At 43.3% G+C, this 21,232-nt stretch overlaps 1 protein-coding gene across 22 annotated transcripts in view; it reads left to right on the forward strand.

Annotated features, from left to right (window-relative positions):
• The window catches only part of Sp140 (SP140 nuclear body protein), a 50,061-nt gene that overhangs the window by 2,667 nt on the left and 26,162 nt on the right, over positions 1–21,232 (forward strand). For 18 of the 22 annotated variants that reach the window (XR_010054606.1, XR_010054607.1, XM_039083714.2 and 15 more), the window contains exons 2-10: positions 3,977–4,139; positions 5,369–5,537; positions 7,430–7,513; positions 11,918–12,028; positions 12,342–12,422; positions 15,586–15,696; positions 16,010–16,090; positions 18,601–18,681; positions 18,964–19,044. Coding sequence is in view for 20 of the 22 variants with exons in the window: in XM_039083714.2 (XP_038939642.1) it covers positions 3,977–4,139; positions 5,369–5,537; positions 7,430–7,513; positions 11,918–12,028; positions 12,342–12,422; positions 15,586–15,696; positions 16,010–16,090; positions 18,601–18,681; positions 18,964–19,044 (962 nt within the window). In the remaining 2 variants the exon portion in view is untranslated. The remainder of the gene's footprint in view (positions 1–3,976; positions 4,140–5,368; positions 5,538–7,429; positions 7,514–11,917; positions 12,029–12,341; positions 12,423–15,585; positions 15,697–16,009; positions 16,091–18,600; positions 18,682–18,963; positions 19,045–21,232) is intronic. The other 4 variants (XM_039083718.2, XM_063267285.1, XM_063267290.1 and 1 more) reach the window with 1 other exon arrangement.

A 21,232-nucleotide genomic window follows, 5' to 3' on the forward strand; every position in this document is an offset into this window, starting at 1 on the left:
TCATATCTTATGTCTCTGTTTTTTCTAAACTGTGTGTGTGTGTGTGTGTGTGTGTGTGTGTGGTGTGTATGTGTGTGTTGTGTGTGTGTATGTATATGTGTGTGTTGTATATGTGTGTGTATGTGTGTGTTTTATGTATGTATGTGTGTGTTGTGTGTGTATATATATGTGTGTGTATGTGTGTGTTGTGTGTGTATGTGTGTGTTGTGTGTGTATGTGTGTGTTGTATATGTGTGTGTATGTGTGTGTTGTGTGTGTATGTGTGTGTTGTATATGTGTGTGTGTATGTGTGTGTTGTGTGTGTATGTGTGTGTTGTATATGTGTGTGTGTATGTGTGTGTTGTGTATGTATATGTGTGTGTTGTATATGTGTGTGTGTATGTGTGTTGTGTGTGTATGTGTGTATGTGTGTGTTGTATATGTGTGTGTGCGTGTGTGTGTGTGCGTGCACGCATGCGTGTGCACTTGCACTTGTCCATGTGCGTGTGAGCGCACTCACTGCTCACTGTCTTGTGGCACTGGGTAGTTTAGTTTTGACACCTTGGTACTTTTGTATTTCTGATTAATTGGCCGCATCTTCTAGCTGGGTCAGAATGTCAAATATGAAGCTGCAGTATTTGGATTTACCATCTGTGAAGTAATTTAGTTCCAACTCAGGTGTTATGGGGAGCTCAGTTCAGATCCCTAGAACCCACATGAAACCTGGATGTGGTGGTGTGTGCTTTTTAACTTCAGAATTAGGGGGTGGAGACAGTTGGGTCCCTGGAGATGACTGGCTGAATTAATGATATTGGAGTTCAGTGAGAGACCTTGTCTCAAAAAAATAAGGTGGAGAACAACTGGACTCCTTGCACAGACATACTCCAGGTACATAGACATGAGCACACACATACATAGACAACCTCCTTAAGTTTAAGATAAAAATTATTGTATAGTTTTGTCATATTATGACAAGATTTTTTGGTATCAGATGACTTGGATATGCTTTGTGTTTGTTTATTGTGTACTCCTGACTAGCCTGGAACTCACTATATAGACCAGGCTGGCCTAGAATTCATGGAGATCCTCCTGCCTGTCTCTGCCTCAGACATGCTATGATTAACACACCCCTTTTTCTTAAAAATTATGGAGAACCCTAAAAGCTATCTTTTGGTGTTCAATTTAATGAGATTTACCATTAATTATAAATTAAAGCTTCAGACATTTAGAATATTCATCCCTTAAAAATAGCAGCCACAAATTCATCACCATCACGAGTGATGCAACCTAACAGAAAATAACAATATTTTCTAAAATAAAATTAAAGGGAAAGATATAATCTTGCTTTACCTTCTCGCAAATGTCCTTACTCTCCTGCTTGGTCAAAGTCCCAGACTGTCCTGTTTACCTCTTCGTTCAGTCTGCAGTGATGCCACAGCCCATGGGCATCTGCGAATCCCACGCAACACTCTTGGGAGGAGGAAAGGGAGAAAGGGCAAGTGGTATTTCAGGATGGTTCTGAGAATGGTGTGTTCGCGTTGGCATCTGAAAGAGTCTTGAGCGGTGTTGGGGTTCCTCAGACTACACCTCGAGAGTCATCATTCTCAGTTATTCAGCATGCAGGTATTGGCATTTTAAGTGCTTAAAAAAGGGATGTGTCTTCAGTGGCAGCACCAGGCGATGTGCTGGTGTGGATGGGAGAAATCTCACAAGGCTCCACCCCTAGATGAAGAGCTGTAGGCAATAAATGGCTGTTAAGAAAGAGAAAATGCACCAGTATTCTCCAGGAATGAACCCTCTGTTAGGTTATGCAGTGTCTGGCGGGCAGCCCTAAACACATATGCATGCGAGCAACATTACATGAACTCTGCAGGTTGTATGTATGTATGTATGTATGTATGTATGTATGTATGTATGTACGCACGGATGTATGTATGCATGTGTATATGTGTGTATGTATACATATATGTATTTATATGTATATGTGTATATATATATGTAACAATAATTAAAAATGGTTTTGAAAGGAAGTGGGAAAGGAAGGCATGAGAGGATTGAGACAAAAAGGGGGCAGGAGAAATGATGTAAATACAGCATTCATGCATGAAAATTTTAAAAATATATGAACATTTAAAATAAATGAAAGGCAAACATGTGCCCTGATTTATTTGATTTAGTTTTCTTGTTAATTGATTATTTAGGTTAGCATAAAAATGATGGGCCTCAACATGGCATCTTCATACGTATTTACTGCATACTTCATACTGTATTTTTGCTCATCTCCTCCCCCTCTTGCAGGACTTGGTTCTCTCCTACACTGTGGGTCCCAAGATTGAACTCAGGCCATTAAACTATAGGGAAGGACATTTGCCCACTGAACCTTCCCACCAGCCTTCCTTCCCCCTTTCTTTGTATTAGAAATTGACTTCTTTCTTCATTGAGACAAGGTTTTGCCGTATAGCCCAAGTGAGCCTTGAAGTCACTAGGTAAGGGCCAACAAGATGCCTCAGTGGATAAAGGTTCTGTCTAGGCACCAGGACCTGAGTTTGATGCCCAGAACTTACCCAAGAGTGAAAAGAGAGAACCAAATCCACAAAGTTGTCCTCAGACCTCTACATGTGCAGATATTATAACCGTACTAACACTAGGTAAAATTAGAAAGAAGTTGCTATGTTGGCCATGAAGGCAGGATGCTGTGACTACAGGCATTGGACCATGCCCAGATGATTTCTCGCTTCTGTCACTGAACTATATGTCATAATTTGTTTCCGTTTGCCACCCAGAATGGCGTCAATTACATGAACAAACACTCCCATGTCTCATTGGACTTCTGGGCTTTTTTTCTCAGAGGATCCTCTCTCTAAACACTGTCTCTGGGCAGAGAGATATCAGGCACTGTAGAGAACAGCATGGCTAATAAGTGCTGGTTTTGAGGTGGTAGAGAGGCCCCGTCACTGAAAGAGGTGGGGAACCAGGCGGAGAGGAGAAAGCATGTGCAACTATGGATGAGCCACACGTCTCAGTCCTGGGTCAACTGCTTTGCCTTTACAAATGAAATGGATGAAGAGGGTCTGCTTTTTCTTGCATTTCCACTTACCCAGAGGTCTATAGATGGTGTTCCAGTTTCATTTCTGTTGCTGCGATAACATACCCTGATATAAAGCAATTTAGGGGAGGAAAAAACCTATTAGCCCACAGGTCCAGGTTACAGGTCATCGTTGCAGGAAAGTCTATGAAGCAGTTGGTCATGTCCACAGTCAAGAGCAGAGAGTAATGAATGCAAGTGTGCCTGTCAGTGATCAACTTGCTCCCTACACTCGTGCCACCCAGGATGCCCTACCTAGTAATTGATGCTGCCCACAGTGGACTGGATCTTTCCATATCAACCAGCAGAATGAGGACAACCCTGGACAGACATACCCATAGACCACTCTAATCTAGACAATCCTTTATTAAGACTGACACAATTCAAGATGGTTATAGATTATGTCATGTTGACAATTAAAACTAATCACCGGCTGGAGAGATGGCTCAGTGGTTAAGAAATGGCTCTGGCTCTTCCAGAGGTCCTGAGTTCAATTCCCAGCAACCACATGGTGGCTCACAACCATCTATATGAGATCTGGTGACTTCTTCTGACCTGCAGGCATATATGCAAGCAGAATGCTGTATACATAACAAATAAATAAATTAAAAAAAAAACTAAGCATAGTGTTGGGCATGGTGGAGCATGATTTGAACTGAGTTCTCAGGAGACAGAAGCAAATGAAATCTCCATGAGGACAACCTTGTCTACATAGTAACTTCCAGGCAAGCCAGACTTACAGTTGGTACCCAGTCCCAAACAAACCAAACCCAAAGCATCACAACATATATTATAGTAGATGTTTAAAATTTTAATTTTACGTTAGCGGACTATCCTTTGTGTCAGAAATTATCCAGCTATTGGTGGCGTCTTGTAAACTGGTATCAATTCTGCATGGAATCTATCCCTTAGGATGATCCCAGAAAACCAGAATGGAGAGCAGTCAGATGACTATCAGCTAATGTTCAAGCTCTTCAAAGAAAACAAGGTGGAGATTGCAAGTGCCATCACCAAGCTATTTCCTTTCCTCATGAGCCTTCGAGACCGAGACTTCATCTCGGAGCAGAAGTATCAGGTGAGTGTGGGGAATGAACTCAGTCCTGACAGCAAGCCTGCCCCGTGCTGTATCATGCTGAACCTGTGGTGCAGCCAACAGGCTGAAGTGCTTTCAGGGAGGAGGGAGCTTCACTTCTTGTAAGTCAGAAGATAACCAGAGAGGCAGATGTCACAAGGACCATTTACATCTTCTGCAGTAACTGAGGCACATGGTGACAGTGATGGATAGCAAACAGGAATGCTCCAAAGTGCATACCAGGGTCACTCGTGCAATGTAACAACAGAAACCAGGATGCACATAGACACATCTAAGCAGCACTGCCTTACAAAGTGTCTTAGTTAGGGTTTTACTGCTGTGAACAGACACCATGACCAAGGCAAGTCTTATAAGGACAACATTTAATTGGGGCTGGCTTAAAGGTTCAGCGGTTCAGTCCATTATCATTAAGGCAGGAGCATGGTGGCATCCAGGCAGGCACAGTGCAGGAGAAGTTGATAGGTCTACATCTTCATCTGAAGGCTGCTAGCAGAATACTAATGTTCAGGCAGTTAGGATGAGGCTCTTAAAGCCCATACCCATAGTGACACACTTACTCCAACAGGGCCACATCTTCTAATAGTGCCATTCCCTGGGCCTAGCATATACAAACCATCACACAAAGCCTATTTATTCCATATCCCAGAGTCTGAGGGCTTTGAAAGTCACAGGTAGTTGCATTATCTGAGGACAGAACTTGGGGAGTCCTGTTTACTTCTCTTTCTTCAAGTTGTTCCTGGCTCCTCAGTCACCTCTGAAGCCCTAGACTGTAGTAAAAGGTCAGTGATGGGATTCCCCTGGTGGTAACAAAGACCTTTTCTTCTTTATGCATTCTCTTTGCCCTGTGGCTAGGATGCTCACTTGGTTGCTGCCAGCCCTTTAGAGCAGCTCAGTCTTTAGGGAGTTAGTTGTCTGATCCCCAAGGTCCCCAAGGTCCTGCCTGGTACCACTCAGGGTCTGGGAGGGCCTGGCTCTTACAGACATATCATTTGATTATTCCTCAAATTTTCTCTTCCCTGTCTACTGTTTGTCAGCATCAGAGCTGCTTTCAGATGAGCAGGGGTTTGTTTGTACAGAGGACATGTAAGACGTCACCTTGGCATTTGCAAAACTCAAGACATTTTACGAGAAAAGAAATGGTGCTTGAACCAATCGAAGCCTCAATAACCCATACAACCATCATGACATAATCCTGTATTCAATATTTTAAGGAATGTCAAGAAACATGTAAGAACCTGGTTCCAGTGGACAGAGTGGTGTATGACATCCTCAGTGACATACAGAAGAAGTTTAGCCGGGATCTTCTGAAAGTGATATTCAGCAACGTGCATCTGAAGGCCTACCCTGACTTACAGGAGATTCTAAAACACTTCCTAAGTGGTAACTATAGCTCTCACCTGCTTCAGGGAATGAAAGACAATTTCATTCATTTATTCATCCATCCATCCATTCATTCATTCATTTTTTCATTGATATTTGACATATAATTTACTGAAAGACTATGTCATGCCAAGCACAGGGAGATGTAGGAAAAACATACGGCCCATGTAGTCAGGAGCTTACACCTAGGCCAAGTAACACATAGACAACTGCTCACAGGACCTGATTTTCATGCTATTAAACACAGTATGAAGGATGAGTTTCCTTAGACAGGAGCCAGCTCTCTTTGATGCTTGCAGACATTTGCAATTGTAAACATGCAAAATTTATCACTCAGCAGAGTCCTACTTCAGTTTCCTTCTTTGAAGAGTAGAGAAATCACAAGGGGAGCCCAGGCTAGGCCCAGACACTTGAGAGGGTAGCCCGTGTCTGCCTAGAGTGGGAGAACAGGGTGGGCTTTAAGAACCATGGTGTTGGCACATTGCATGAACATGAAGTCAGCAGGTCCTGGGTAGAGAACAGCCTTTGCTGTTCCCACTGGTTCCCTGTAGCTTCAGCTTTTCAGCACCCCTATCTCTAGAGGACTCTCCCTTCTGCAGGGCCTGGATGTGGCTCTGTTCCTATTGCTTGGTCGGTCGTCTTGAAATGCAGCTCTGAGGGTCAAGAGCTGGTGTTTCACTCCTCCCTTACCACCCGAGGTCACTGACAGCCAAGCCACTTCCTGTGTTGTTTGCAGAAAGCAGCTTTCCAGTTTCTCCTCACTCATCCTGCTTCCTCTTCAGGGCTGTGTAACCAGAACAACTTCCCTGACTCCCCTGACTCAGTTCAAGAAAGTCCCTTCCTCTCTTTCTTTCTTTCTTTCTTTCTTTCTTTCTTTCTTTCTTTCTTTCTTTCTTTCTATCCCTCTATTTCTTCTTTCTCGTATCCTTGAAAGACAGTAGCTTTTCCCATTCCTTTACCTTCTCCTTGCCTTCCCTCCCCTCCCTCCCCTCCTCCTTCCCTCGTTCCCTCCCTCCCTTCTTCACTGCTATCTCTCTAAGCCTTCCTTTTCCCTACAGAAGCCCCCTGCCTTTCCAATCATAGCGGTGTCACTTGTCTTCTGCCTTACTTTAAGTTGAAATTGCACCCAGGCCCTGCAGAAGGGAGAGTCCTCTAGAGATAGGGGTGCTGAAAAGCTGAAGCTACAGGGAACCAGTAGGAACAGCAAAGGCTGTTCTCTACCCAGGACCTGCTGACTTCACGTTCATGCAATGTGCCAACGTAAAGTAACTCTCCCCAAATCATGTTGAAGAGATATAAACCATGATATAAGCGTTCCCACTGTCTGTCTCTAACATTTCCAGGTACCAGAAGGGTTAGAAGGCTGCACAGAGACACCAGAATCCAGTGTGCACCTGATGTGTAACTGACATGCAGTTCGGCACACAGCTGAAATCCCTAATAGCCTTCTCCTCTTCCTCCTGTTCAAGTCTACTTGTTACCTGTTCCCCAGAGAAACAGCAGCCAATAGCTGAGGTTCCGCACCCAATCAAGCCTTGAGGAGGCCAGTTATACCTCCCCAAAATCTTGGTTTTACATCGAGTGGTTATTCAAAAAGTTTCTGCAAATCATGCCATTTATCTCCACAAGCTTGCAAATTTAGAAGGACAAACTCAGTGTCATCACACCTTGCTTTATGCCATAGAAGAAGAGCACCAGGGACCAAAGATGAGAAGAAAGTAGCAGGGGTGAACAGAAAGAAAACAGACAGCAAGGCTCTGGGTGGGTGGGGTGAGCATCACAGAGGAGGTGGAGTAACTCACCGGCGTGCTGAGCACCAGAGCCCAGAGAGAGTGCTTGGAGGTCTCTGCCCTGTCACTGTCTGATTTGGTCATTGTCTTATTTCTCCTCAGTTTCTGAAAATCACAGGACTGTACAAAGGATAAATGGAAGAGATGTTGAAGAGAGGCCCAGACTGCCAGCTGTCGTTAGGGAAGGTGATTATGTTTTTAGAACACTAATTAGCTCGGGATACTATTTTCCTGCCTTAATCTTTAGAGAAATGACCATTCCCAACACACACACACACACACACACACACACACACACACACACACACACACACAAACACAGAGAGAGAGAGAGAGAGGCATGTAGCCATCCATATATCTACCAACCTATCCAACTATACACCCAACCATTTACTTATCCACATACCAATACAAGCATCTAGCTATCCATATACCTGCCAGTAAATGTTATCTGTCCATCCACCCATCCACCCACTCATCCATCCATCCATCATCCATCATACCATCCATTCATTTCACTCCTCCTGATTCTCCTCATAGATGGCTAGATTATGTTCAATATTTGAATTTTCTCAGGAGACACAAGCAGTATAGAAGCTTCACGACAAGCTGTTTGAGATCTGTCTTGAGTATAGACCATACACCAAGAGAGGGAAGTTGAGAACTCTAGATGCAGCCAAGGATCTTGAGTTGTGAGTGACAGTGTTTCACCTAACCAGACATGGAGTCCTAGTGTCATCACTTGGGGTACACTACCGAGGGGCACTGATATCCTTCAACTACTTTCCCCATGCTTGGGCCAAGCGTGTAGAAATGAAGAAAATAAAAGCTGAGAAAACTCCTGGGTAAGACTTTTGAAGAGGACTTGGGAAGGGAATGTCCTCTTTGTCCACAGTGAACAGAGACTTTCATGATATGAAAGGATGATGACCAGAACATATAGAAAGGGAGGAGATGATATGCTTAGATTCAACTCTGTCAGAAATATCAGGAACAACAAGCTAACTAAAGAGAACAGACCGAGCTGGGGAGATGAACACAATGGGGGAAAAGGGCTAGGCTCACTTATAAAATGAGGTGCAGAGTTTAATATGAGGAGAAAATTATATAAAGTAGAGATGCTGATAAATAGTATACGAGGAGTGATCAGCCCTACACACAGATTAAAAATGAAGGATGAATCAAAAGCCAGCAGGAGGCCAGTTAAATGACACTTGCTGCCAAGTCTGATGACTCGAGTTTGCTCCCTGGGACTCACATCTGTGTAGGAGAGGGCTGATGCCTATAAGTTGTCTTCTGACCTCTACCTATGTGCCATGGTATGTGAGAGACTTTCCCACCCCAAAATAAATACAGCAACAGCAACAACAACCTTAAAAGTAACAATAAGGTTTGGGGATTTAGCTCAGTGGTAGAGTGCTTGCCTAGGAAGTGCAAGGCCCTGGGTTCAGTCCCCAGCTCCGGAAAAAAGAACCAAAAAAAAAAAAAAAGTAACAATAAGTAAAGAGCAAAACTTATCTTCTGGGAAGGGAGGAAACAGTTTGAGACATTGGAGGGACTGAGCTGAAACTAAACTCTGGCCTAAGGTGACTCTATCAGCTGTGAGTTTTCAGGTTGTGGTGACCCCAAGTCTCAAAGTGGCATTGGGAAATATGCAGGAGCACTCAGTCTCTCTCAGGCATTCTTTTTTTTTTTTTATTAACTTGAGTATTTCTTATATACATTTCGAGTGTTATTCCCTTTCCCGGTTTCAGGGGAAACATCCCCCTAATCCCTCCCCCTCCCTTTCTTTATGGGTGTTCCCCTCCCCAACCTCCCCCCATTACCACCCTCCCCTCAACAATCACGTTCACTCAGGGTTCAGTCTTAGCAGGACCCAGGGCTTCCCCTTCCACTGGTGCTCTTACTAGGATATTCATTGCTACCTCTGAGGTCAGAGTCCAGGGTCAGTCCATGTATAGACTTTAGGTAGTGGCTTAGTCCCTGGAAGCTCTGGATGCTTGGCATTGTTGTACATATGGGGTCTCGAGCCCCTTCAAACTCTTCCAGTTCTTTCTCTGATTCCTTCAACGGGGGTCCTATTCTCAATTCAGTGGTTTGCTGCTGGCATTCGCCTCTGTGTTTGCTGTATTCTGGCTGTGTCTCTCGGGAAAGATCTACATCCGGCTCCTGTCGGCGGCCTGCACTTCTTTGCTTCATCCATCTTGTCTAATTGGATGGCTGTATATGTATGGGCCACATGTGGGGCAGGCTCTGAATGGGTGTTCCTTCGGTCTCTGTTTTAATCTTTGCCTCTCTATTCCCTGCCAAGGGTATTCTTGTTCCCCTTTTAAAGGAGTGAAGCATTCACATTTTGATCAACCATCTTGAGTTTCATTTGTTCTAGGAATCTAGGGTAATTCAAGCATTTGGGCTAATAGCCACTTATCAATGAGTGCATACCATGTGTGTGTTTCTGTGATTGGGTTACCTCACTCAGGATTTTCCAGTTCCGACCATTTGCCTACGAATTTCATAAAGTCATTGTTTTTGATAGCTGAGTAATATTCCATTGTGTAGATGTACCACATTTTCTGTATCCATTCCTCTGTTGAAGGGCATCTGGGTTCTTTCCAGCTTCTGGCTGTTATTAATAAGGCTGCGATGAACATAGTGGAGCATGTGTCTTTTTTATATGTTGGGGCATCTTTTGGGTATATGACCAAGAGAGGTATAGCTGGATCCTCAGGCAGTTCAATGTCCAATTTTCTGAGGAACCTCCAGACTGATTTCCAGAATGGTTGTACCAGTCTGCAATCCCACCAACAATGGAGGAGTGTTCCTCTTTCTCCACATCCTCGCCAGCATCTGCTGTCACCTGAGTTTTTTTTTTTTTCCAAGGGAAAATATTTTAGTATATTTTTTCAGAACTTTTGCTCTTCAAACATATTTCTTCTTTAAGATGAGACAATATGCTTACTCATATTATGAAAATTGTCCTAACATATCTCTGTTTTCTTATTTTTTACTTTTTTGCCAGCACACAACCTATATTTTATTTTTTTCTCTATATATATATATATTTATATTTATATAGAAAGACCAATAATAGCAGTGTGTTATGCATCAACAGCAGCAACAGCTTTTCCAGGTTCTGCAGTCATCTGAACAAAACTGTAGAGACATCCAGCACACTCCATTAAAAAAAAAAAAGTAAAAAAACAAAACCCGAGAAAACAGCACAGTTCTGTTACTCTTGTGGTACCTGGCACCATTTTTTTTTAAATTAGCTTCTCAATCATCATCTGGAAAGAAAACATTCTGAGCAACATCATTAAAAACAGCTCTGATAAAGCACGGTCACTACTACGTATCATAAAGCAGGTACAAGCTATTTTACATCCACAGAGGTATGATACAGTACTGTCCTACATCTATAATACTTCTCTCAGGCATTCTTATCTGTAAGTTAATGATCCCCAAACATGAACCTTCACACTTGCCTGTCAGCTTCCTCAGCTGCAGGCCTTGGTTACCTTTATGTAGCTCTCTTTATATAGCTCTCTCACAGACTTCTCTATCTGGATGCTTCAAGAACTTCAGCATGAAGCGCTTGCACAGTTCCACATATCTGAATAGACAGAAGCCCTGTCTCCTGTGCTGGTGTCTCTGTTTCAGCACGGGACAGTATTTCTCCATTCTGAAGCAGGGTTGTTACTGACTGCCTCTCCCTAATGGAAAACACTCTTCCATATATCACATCTGTCCATTTTCCCCAACACAAAAGGCAGATCGGATCTCTCTAATTTTAATTTATTTTATTTTATATATATGACAGTTTTGCTTGCATGAATAAATATACACCACATACTTGCCTGGCATCCAAGGAAGTCACAATAAGGTGTCAAATCTTCCGGGAACTGGAATTGCACAAAGTTTTAACCTGCCATGTGGTGCTGGAAATTGACCCTGTGTCCCCTGAAAGAGCAAAAAGTGCTCTTAACCATTGAACCATCCTTCCAGACCCACAAATCAGATCTCTTATTTCATCTTAAGGCTAAGAAAACAGCCCTGGGGGGGGTCTCTAATGTCTTTTCTCATTTCATCTTGCTCCATCAAACTCACTCTCTTGAACTTCGACCAGACACTCAGAGAAATGTAGTTGACAAAGCTTACTCTCTCTCTCCCTGAGTTTAACAGCTTCCTGGTGTCAGTAGGATCCATTCTTTTCCTCCCTGAAGGTTGCAGCTTCCTGCCTGCCTCTCTTGTCCTTCAAGAGAACAGCGTGTGAAACATTCTCAGTTACTTTGATTTCTTTGTTCTTTGATCCTTTACCTGTCAGGGGAAATACTTGTGGCTCCTGCTGTTTGGAACAACCTAATGCTTATGGGTAGAATATGAGGGGTCCTTTGCTCATGTTGAAGTATTGGTTATTGGGGAAGGACCGTGTTTGGCTTTTCTGGCTGTTTGTGATACACAGTCAATGTTGTCATGTTGATTCCTTGTACTCCTGGTTTTTCTATAGTCCCTGAACTTCCTGGTTCCATTTGAGCACACTGAGGTATTTCCTGGTCCCTCTGCATGGTTTATTGAATCCTTGTTTCTCTTCAGCATCCTACAGTCCTGGAAATACACAAATGAGTGCTGGACAGGCAGAGGAGGTGCCCAGCCTTCCACAGTGCAATGGAGGAGATGAGCGAGACTTCACTTGCCAGTCAGCTGGTGAGTCTGCCAGAGAGAAAGACGCCCCACTCCACTTTCCCCATCCTACCCTATGCACAGAGAAGATGTCCCAGAGGCAGCACCATGGGTCACAAAGAATGGGCAATGCAATGTGTAAGGAGGGAACAGATCAATCCTCTGTCTGTGGTGACAGACAAGGAGCCATGTCAACCTGCACTTCAGAGTCCCAAAACATGACCATCCTCTCCAGGAGACACTAAGCCCCCTTTTAACCTTCTGCTTGTCATAGGCAGCTCGCCTGCAGCCCTTTTCCTTAGCCATTCTGAGGCAACTGAGTCATTCTTTCCTACAGAGGGAAGGAGTTCTCCTGAACAAATGTGTGATGGACAAGAGCCTCAGGACAACCTGCCCTCCTCCCTGAGATGTGAAGCAGGTGAGTGAGGGGAGCACTGTGTGCTCTGCAGGGTTCTTTCTGGAGGCTGAATTCTGAACTGGGGTTTCTTGCTGTGTTTGCTCTGTTAAAACATCAAAAGAACACATGGCCATATTCGCCCATGGCATTCTGGGAAATTTCAGGGAGGAAAAAAATTCTTGAGAAATATGAAGGAGTATTGTTTGCTGTTACAAAGAACATGAAATTAAGCAGACATGAGGTCACCTAAAATATCTGGTTTATATATAGTCACATATCACTTATACTGAGGTGAAATGGTGGGAAATGCATTATGAGGTGACTTCTATATTGCATGGATACCATAGAGTGCCCCACCACTGAAAATCTTAGCTGTCCAGCTTCTGCTCATCTCTGCCTATGTTATGTCTGTTATAAATGTGGTCTACCCTGGGCTAAAATGTTATCATGTGCCACATGAATCTATGCTCAGGATGGTGTTTGAGAAGAAAGTGAAAAATTCAAGCATACTTGCTAGAACGCATGTAGGAACAATGATTGGAAATGTCAGAGGAGGGTGAAATAAGAATAAATGGCTGGTTGTAAAAGAGGAAAGACACACACACACACAGAAACAGAGAGAGAGAGAGAGAGAGAGAGAGAGAGAGAGAGAGAGAGAGAGAGAGAGAGGCATGTAGCCATCCATATATCTACCAATCTATCCAACTATACACCCAGCCATTTACTTATCCACATTCCAATACAAGCATCTAGCTATCCATATACCTGCCAGTAAATGTTATCTGTCCATCCACCCATCCACCCACTCATCCACCCACTCATCCATCCATCCATCCATCATCCATCATACCACACATTCATTTCACCCCTCCTGATTCTCCTCATAGATGGCTAGATTATGTTCAATATTTGAATTTTCTCAGGAGACACAAGCAGTATAGAAGCTTCACGACAAGCTGTTTGAGATCCGTCTTGAGTATAGACCATACACCAAGAGAGGGAAGTTGAGAACTCTAGATGCAGCCAAGGATCTTGAGTTGTGAGTGACAGTGTTTCACCTAACCAGACATGGAGTCCTAGTGTCATCACTTGGGGTACACTACCGAGGGGCACTGATATCCTTCAACTACTTTCCCCATGCTTGGGCCAAGCGTGTAGAAATGAAGAAAATAAAAGCTGAGAAAACTCCTGGGTAAGACTTTTGAAGAGGACTTGGGAAGGGAATGTCCTCTTTGTCCACAGTGAACAGAGACTTTCATGATATGAAAGGATGATGACCAGAACATACAGAAAGGGAGGAGATGATATGCTTAGATTCAACTCTGTCAGAAATATCAGGAACAACAAGCTAACTAAAGAGAACAGACCGAGCTGGGGAGATGAACACAATGGGGGAAAAGGGCTAGGCTCACTTATAAAATGAGGTGCAGAGTTTAATATGAGGAGAAAATTATATAAAGTAGAGATGCTGATAAATAGTATACGAGGAGTGATCAGCCCTACACACAGATTAAAAATGAAGGATGAATCAAAAGCCAGCAGGAGGCCAGTTAAATGACACTTGCTGCCAAGTCTGATGACTCGAGTTTGCTCCCTGGGACTCACATCTGTGTAGGAGAGGGCTGATGCCTATAAGTTGTCTTCTGACCTCTACCTATGTGCCATGGTATGTGAGAGACTTTCCCACCCCAAAATAAATACAGCAACAGCAACAACAACCTTAAAAGTAACAATAAGGTTTGGGGATTTAGCTCAGTGGTAGAGTGCTTGCCTAGGAAGTGCAAGGCCCTGGGTTCAGTCCCCAGCTCCGGAAAAAAGAACCAAAAAAAAAAAAAAAGTAACAATAAGTAAAGAGCAAAACTTATCTTCTGGGAAGGGAGGAAACAGTTTGAGACATTGGAGGGACTGAGCTGAAACTAAACTCTGGCCTAAGGTGACTCTATCAGCTGTGAGTTTTCAGGTTGTGGTGACCCCAAGTCTCAAAGTGGCATTGGGAAATATGCAGGAGCACTCAGTCTCTCTCAGGCATTCTTATCTGTAAGTTAATGATCCCCAAACATGAACCTTCACACTTGCCTGTCAGCTTCCTCAGCTGCAGGCCTTGGTTACCTTTATGTAGCTCTCTTTATATAGCTCTCTCACAGACTTCTCTATCTGGATGCTTCAAGAACTTCAGCATGAAGCGCTTGCACAGTTCCACATATCTGAATAGACAGAAGCCCTGTCTCCTGTGCTGGTGTCTCTGTTTCAGCACGGGACAGTATTTCTCCATTCTGAAGCAGGGTTGTTACTGACTGCCTCTCCCTAATGGAAAACACTCTTCCATATATCACATCTGTCCATTTTCCCCAACACAAAAGGCAGATCGGATCTCTCTAATTTTAATTTATTTTATTTTATATATATGACAGTTTTGCTTGCATGAATAAATATACACCACATACTTGCCTGGCATCCAAGGAAGTCACAATAAGGTGTCAAATCTTCCGGGAACTGGAATTGCACAAAGTTTTAACCTGCCATGTGGTGCTGGAAATTGACCCTGTGTCCCCTGAAAGAGCAAAAAGTGCTCTTAACCATTGAACCATCCTTCCAGACCCACAAATCAGATCTCTTATTTCATCTTAAGGCTAAGAAAACAGCCCTGGGGGGGGTCTCTAATGTCTTTTCTCATTTCATCTTGCTCCATCAAACTCACTCTCTTGAACTTCGACCAGACACTCAGAGAAATGTAGTTGACAAAGCTTACTCTCTCTCTCCCTGAGTTTAACAGCTTCCTGGTGTCAGTAGGATCCATTCTTTTCCTCCCTGAAGGTTGCAGCTTCCTGCCTGCCTCTCTTGTCCTTCAAGAGAACAGCGTGTGAAACATTCTCAGTTACTTTGATTTCTTTGTTCTTTGATCCTTTACCTGTCAGGGGAAATACTTGTGGCTCCTGCTGTTTGGAACAACCTAATGCTTATGGGTAGAATATGAGGGGTCCTTTGCTCATGTTGAAGTATTGGTTATTGGGGAAGGACCGTGTTTGGCTTTTCTGGCTGTTTGTGATACACAGTCAATGTTGTCATGTTGATTCCTTGTACTCCTGGTTTTTCTATAGTCCCTGAACTTCCTGGTTCCATTTGAGCACACTGAGGTATTTCCTGGTCCCTCTGCATGGTTTATTGAATCCTTGTTTCTCTTCAGCATCCTACAGTCCTGGAAATACACAAATGAGTGCTGGACAGGCAGAGGAGGTGCCCAGCCTTCCACAGTGCAATGGAGGAGATGAGCGAGACTTCACTTGCCAGTCAGCTGGTGAGTCTGCCAGAGAGAAAGACGCCCCACTCCACTTTCCCCATCCTACCCTATGCACAGAGAAGATGTCCCAGAGGCAGCACCATGGGTCACAAAGAATGGGCAATGCAATGTGTAAGGAGGGAACAGATCAATCCTCTGTCTGTGGTGACAGACAAGGAGCCATGTCAACCTGCACTTCAGAGTCCCAAAACATGACCATCCACTCCAGGAGACACTAAGCCCCCTTATAACCTTCTGCTTGTCATAGGCAGCTCGCCTGCAGCCCTTTTCCTTAGCCATTCTGAGGCAACTGAGTCATTCTTTCCTACAGAGGGAAGGAGTTCTCCTGAACAAATGTGTGATGGACAAGAGCCTCAGGACAACCTGCCCTCCTCCCTGAGATGTGAAGCAGGTGAGTGAGGGGAGCACTGTGTGCTCTGCAGGGTTCTGGAGGCTGAATTCTGAACTGGGGTTTCTTGCTGTGTTTGCTCTGTTAAAACATCAAAAGAACACATGGCCATATTTGCCCATGGCATTCTGGGAAATTTCAGGGAGGAAAAAAATTCTTGAGAAATACGAAGGAGTATTGTTTGCCGTTACAAAGAACAGGAAATTAAGCAGACATGAGGTCACCTAAAATATCTGGTTTATATATAGTCACATATCACTTATGCTGAGGTGAAATGGTGGGAAATGCATTATGAGGTGACTTCTATATTGCATGGATACCATAGAGTGCCCCACCACTGAATATCCTAGCTATCCAGCTTCTGCTCATCTCTGCCTATGTTATGTCTGTTATAAATGTGGTCTACCCTGGGCTAAAATGTTATCATGTGCCACATGAATCTATGCTCAGGACGGTGTTTGAGAAGAAAGTGAAAAATTCAAGCATACTTGCTAGAACGCATGTAGGAACAATGATTGGAAATGTCAGAGGAGGGAGAAATAAGAATAAATGGCTGGTTGTAAAAGACGAAAGACACACACACACACACACACACACACACACACACAGAGAGAGAGAGAGAGAGAGAGAGAGAGAGAGAGAGAGAGATAGAGAGAGAGAGAGAGAGAGAGAGAGAGGTCTGAAATCAGAGGAGAGTGTCAGATCAGTAAGCTCCACAAATGGCTGATGCCTTAAAGACAGCAGTGGGGAAGATGGTGTTAGAGGGAAAGAGGGTGGGGCCAGGCAAATGCTTGAGGAGGATGGCAAATCTCCATTGGTGCAATCGTGCTCACTCTTAGGCAGCAATGTGAGGTCTGTCACAGAGTCCAGCCTATGAACAAACATTAGGTATGTATTCAGGTCATTATTATCTGTCTTTTGTGTTTTTCTCTCTTCAATGATGACCCAAGAACCTACCTTACAAATGATTGAAGGGAGAAAAATCAAAAGTAAAGAAGGTTCTACAGATTTTAATGTCCTGTTTTCTAGGTAGTTTTATTTCACTGTCAGCAGAGAAGAGCCTCCTTTCTTTTACCTCCTTTCCTATTCACCAGCCTGTCCATCCTTGTGTCCACACAGCCATGGACCAATACCTCTATCTAGTTGTTCATCTATGTATCCATCTATCCATCTATCCACCAATCCATTCATTCATTCATGCACCAAATCACCCATCTAGCTATCCATCTATCTGCCAGTCTATGCAGCTATCCATTCAATTATCCACTCATTCATTACTCTCCAAATAACAACATAACCATCCATCTGTCTGCCAGTTGACCCACCTATCTATCTAGCTGTCCTTCCAACCATCCATTCATTTCTGTCCTCCTGATCCTCCCCAGAAATGACTGGATTATGTCCACATTTGAATTTTATCAAGCAGAATAGAAGCCCGACTTGAGGCTGTTTGAGATTTTTCTTGAATATAGATCATACACCAAGAGAGGGAAGTTGTGAACTGTAGATGGAGCCATCAAATCTGAGTTCTGAGTGATTGCTGGTCTTAACAGACTAGACATGGAGTTCTAATGTCACCATTTGGGGTACACTATCAAGAAGTGCTGATCTCCTTGAGCCGTTTCCCCCATGGTTGGGTCAAGAGTGTGGACTTGATGAATAAAGCAGAAACTGAGGAAACTCCTGGGTAAGACTTTTGAAGAGGACTTGGGAAGGGAATGTCCTCTTTGTCCACAGTGAACAGAGACTTTCATGATATGAAAGGACAGTGACCAGAAAGGGAGGAGATGATATGCTTAGATTCAACTCTGTTGGAAATATCAGGAACAACAAGCTAACTAAAGAGAACAGACCGAGCTGGGGAAATGAATGCAATGGGGGGAAAGTGCTAGGCTCACTTATAAAATGAGGTGCAGAGCTTAATATGTGGAGAAAATTATATAAAGGCAAGATGCTAGTAGACAGTGTAAAGCACTCATCAGCCCTACAGAGAACAGAGAAGGAGAAAGAACTAAAAACCAGTTAGGAGGCCTGATAAGTAGCACTTGCTGTCATGCCAAATGACTTGCGTTTGCTCCCTGGGGCTCACATCTAAAGAAGAGGGCTGATTCCTATAACTTTCCTCCTTGAAGTTTCCAAATTCCTGTCTGTCTGTCTTGTCCATCAAGAGAAGCGTGTGTGAAACTTTCTCATTTACTTCCATTACCTGGTATGTCTTTGATCCTTTGCCTGTTGTGGGAAATAGGGAGAAATATTTGTGGCTGCTGCTGTTTGGAACAACCTGACTCTTATAGATAGAATATGTGGGTTCTTTATTCACGGTGAAGTAGTAGTTACTGGGGAAAGACAATTTCTTGCTCTCTGGCTATTTGTGTTACACAGTCAATGTTGTCACTTTGATTCCTTGTACTCCTGGTTTTCTTATATTCCCTGAATGTCCTGGTTCCACTTGAGCACACTGAGGTATTTCTTGGTCCCTCTGCATGGTTTATTGAATCTTTATTTCTCTTCAGCATCCTGTAGTCCTGGAAATACACAGACGAATGCTGAACAAGCAGAGGAGGCGCCCAGCCTTCCACAGTGCAATGGAAGAGGTGAGTCTGTCAGAAAGAGAACCCCACCCCTTTCCCCATCTGACTCTGTTGTTTACATACTCAGAGAAGAAATCATAGAGGCAGCACCAAAGGTCAAACTAATGGGGAATGAGATGTGTAGGGAGGGAGCAAATAGGTGGCCAACCCATCTCTGGTGACAGAGAAGAAGCCATGTTAACCTCCACTTTACAGTCCCCAAACATGGCCATTCCCTGCAGGAGACACTAAGCCCTTGTACTTTTCTGCTTTTCTCAGGCACTTCTCATTCTATGTTTTCCACAGAGGGAAGTAGTTCTTGTGAACAAATGTGTGATGGACCAGATCCCCAGGATGAACTGTCCTCATCACTGAGACGTGACACAGGTGAGGGAGGGGAGCACTGTGTGGTCTGTAGGATTCCAAAGGCTGAATTCTGAGCTGGGTTTCTTGTGTTTGCTCTTGTGTGCACATCAACACAAAGAGAGGGTCGTGTGCTGGCTAATGTTCTTTTATTTGCCTATGGCATTGTGGGTAATTTTCAGGTGGTAAAATGTCTTGGAAAACATCATGAAAGAATGTCATTTATTAGGTGCTCACAGGTCACTTTCTTTTTTCTTTTTTTTCTTTTTCTTTTTTTTTTGGGGGGGGGGAGGTGGGGACCGAACCCAGGGCCTTGCGCTTGCTAGGCCACAGGTCACTTTCATAGGAATCTGATGGGTGGGAGAACACTCTTGCCTTTGACTTTTCCACAGTCACTAAGGCCGATATATATTGAAACTCTAGGACAATTTCTTGCTCTAATTTCTGGATCTCCATGGAAACCAAGTAATGTAGTATTCCTATACTGACTAATCATTTTTCTTATTTTTGCCACAAACCTGCCAAAAATGTTTAAAGAGGAACTACTGTATCATTCGTTTGATGCAATTCATTAAAACCTAAAGTTATTTGACCCACATATTTTCCATGCATCCTTTGATACATATGTTATCCCTTCATTCCTAAAACTCTTAAGACTCTGTCAGGGGAAATTGTTACAAGTTTAAGGCTCTAGGTACATAAGAAATGAATAAGATTCTGGCATGTTTCAGAATCTTAAAATGATAAGGAGAACAGAGGTCAAGCTTCCAGATGGTTGGACATGGGCTCTAGGATCTCTGAAGCTGGTAGTTAGGTTCTTGTGGTCTGAACCCAAATGAAAGTTCAAAGGTCTTTTAATACTCAAGGGAGCTTGCAAGGGCCCAGTGGAAAGAGGTTTTATTTACCAAATAGGAATGCTTAGGGCGAGAAGATGAAAAAATATCCCAGAGAATTAGAAAGTGTGTGAATGCAGCGCTACATGCGATAGAAGAGCCCCAGACGGATAGAATTCGGAAATATTAACACAGAGGCAAATGTAAAATGTAGTGCATACTGCAGAGGTAAAGACAGGTGACCAAGAAGACAGCAAATGCCAGGGAGAGAAAAGCTAACGATAGCGAGAGGCACAAAGGCCTTCCCAAGTTCCATTTTCAGCTGGTATTAACAAAGTTGTTTTAAACTCAGGAAGAGCTATGTTTGTGAGTCCCATTCTCTTAGAATGGACACTGGAGCTGTAGAGTATATATGCAATCATCGAACTGAGCAATTGGTGAAGCTTGATAAGGGGCTGTGGAGGGACTGGTTGATTTCTAGTGGGCAAGTAGAGTCTGGCTGTTCCTGATTGGTGGCGGTTCAGAAGCATGACTGTATGAATCATTGGTTGGCTTGTACAAGCCCATCTGCTGGACTTTAAGCTCAATGATTAATTAGGATTATTCTGGTTGCTGCTTCTTTATATAATCAAGGAATAATGCATTTCCCTAGGAGTAGAGGAACTTTTAGAAGTATTATTTTTTTATTAAAAAGTTCGTGTATGCATGTGTGTCTAAGTGTGGTTTGTGTATGTACATGTGCACGTGAGGAACTCTTAGAGGCCAGAAGAGGGTGTGGTAGTCAGAATAGAGTTACAGGCAGTTGTGGTTCACCTGATACTGGTGCTGGGAACCTAACTAAGTGTCTCTGGAAGATCAGTACACATTCTTCACTGCTGAGCCATCTCTCTAGTGTCGGTAGGAAATTTCCATTCTTGGTTTCTTCCTTGTGATGGTCATCATTTGAAGCTTACAAGAGAGACAATTAAGTATTGTCTCTATTGAAAATGTCTTTTCTGCACTGAACTTAAACTCCTAAGCATACTTCATTAAGTAAGGGTTATAGATCAACGGGTTGAGAGAATTGTGTCTGTGGATAGGGAGAGAAAAGAGAAGTTATGATATATATTTTTTTAAAAAATTGGTTTAAAATAATGTTATACAATGACTTTTGATAGTATTCTTTTCTTCTCCCCAACTCATCCCAGATACTCTCCAAATTCCCTCTCTCTCTCTCTCTCTCTCTCTCTCTCTCTCTCTCTCTCTCCTGTATTTGTGTGTCTCTTGCTCTTAAAATATCAAAAAAAGAAAAAAACCCAAAAGGACAAAAACAAAACAAGAGAAGCCTCAACCCCCTCGCCAAAAACCCCACAAAGTTTGTGTGATCAACTACTCCTGAG

The sequence above is a fragment of the Rattus norvegicus genome, chromosome 9, assembly GCF_036323735.1.
Source record: "Rattus norvegicus strain BN/NHsdMcwi chromosome 9, GRCr8, whole genome shotgun sequence".
Classification (NCBI taxonomy): domain Eukaryota; kingdom Metazoa; phylum Chordata; class Mammalia; order Rodentia; family Muridae; genus Rattus; species Rattus norvegicus.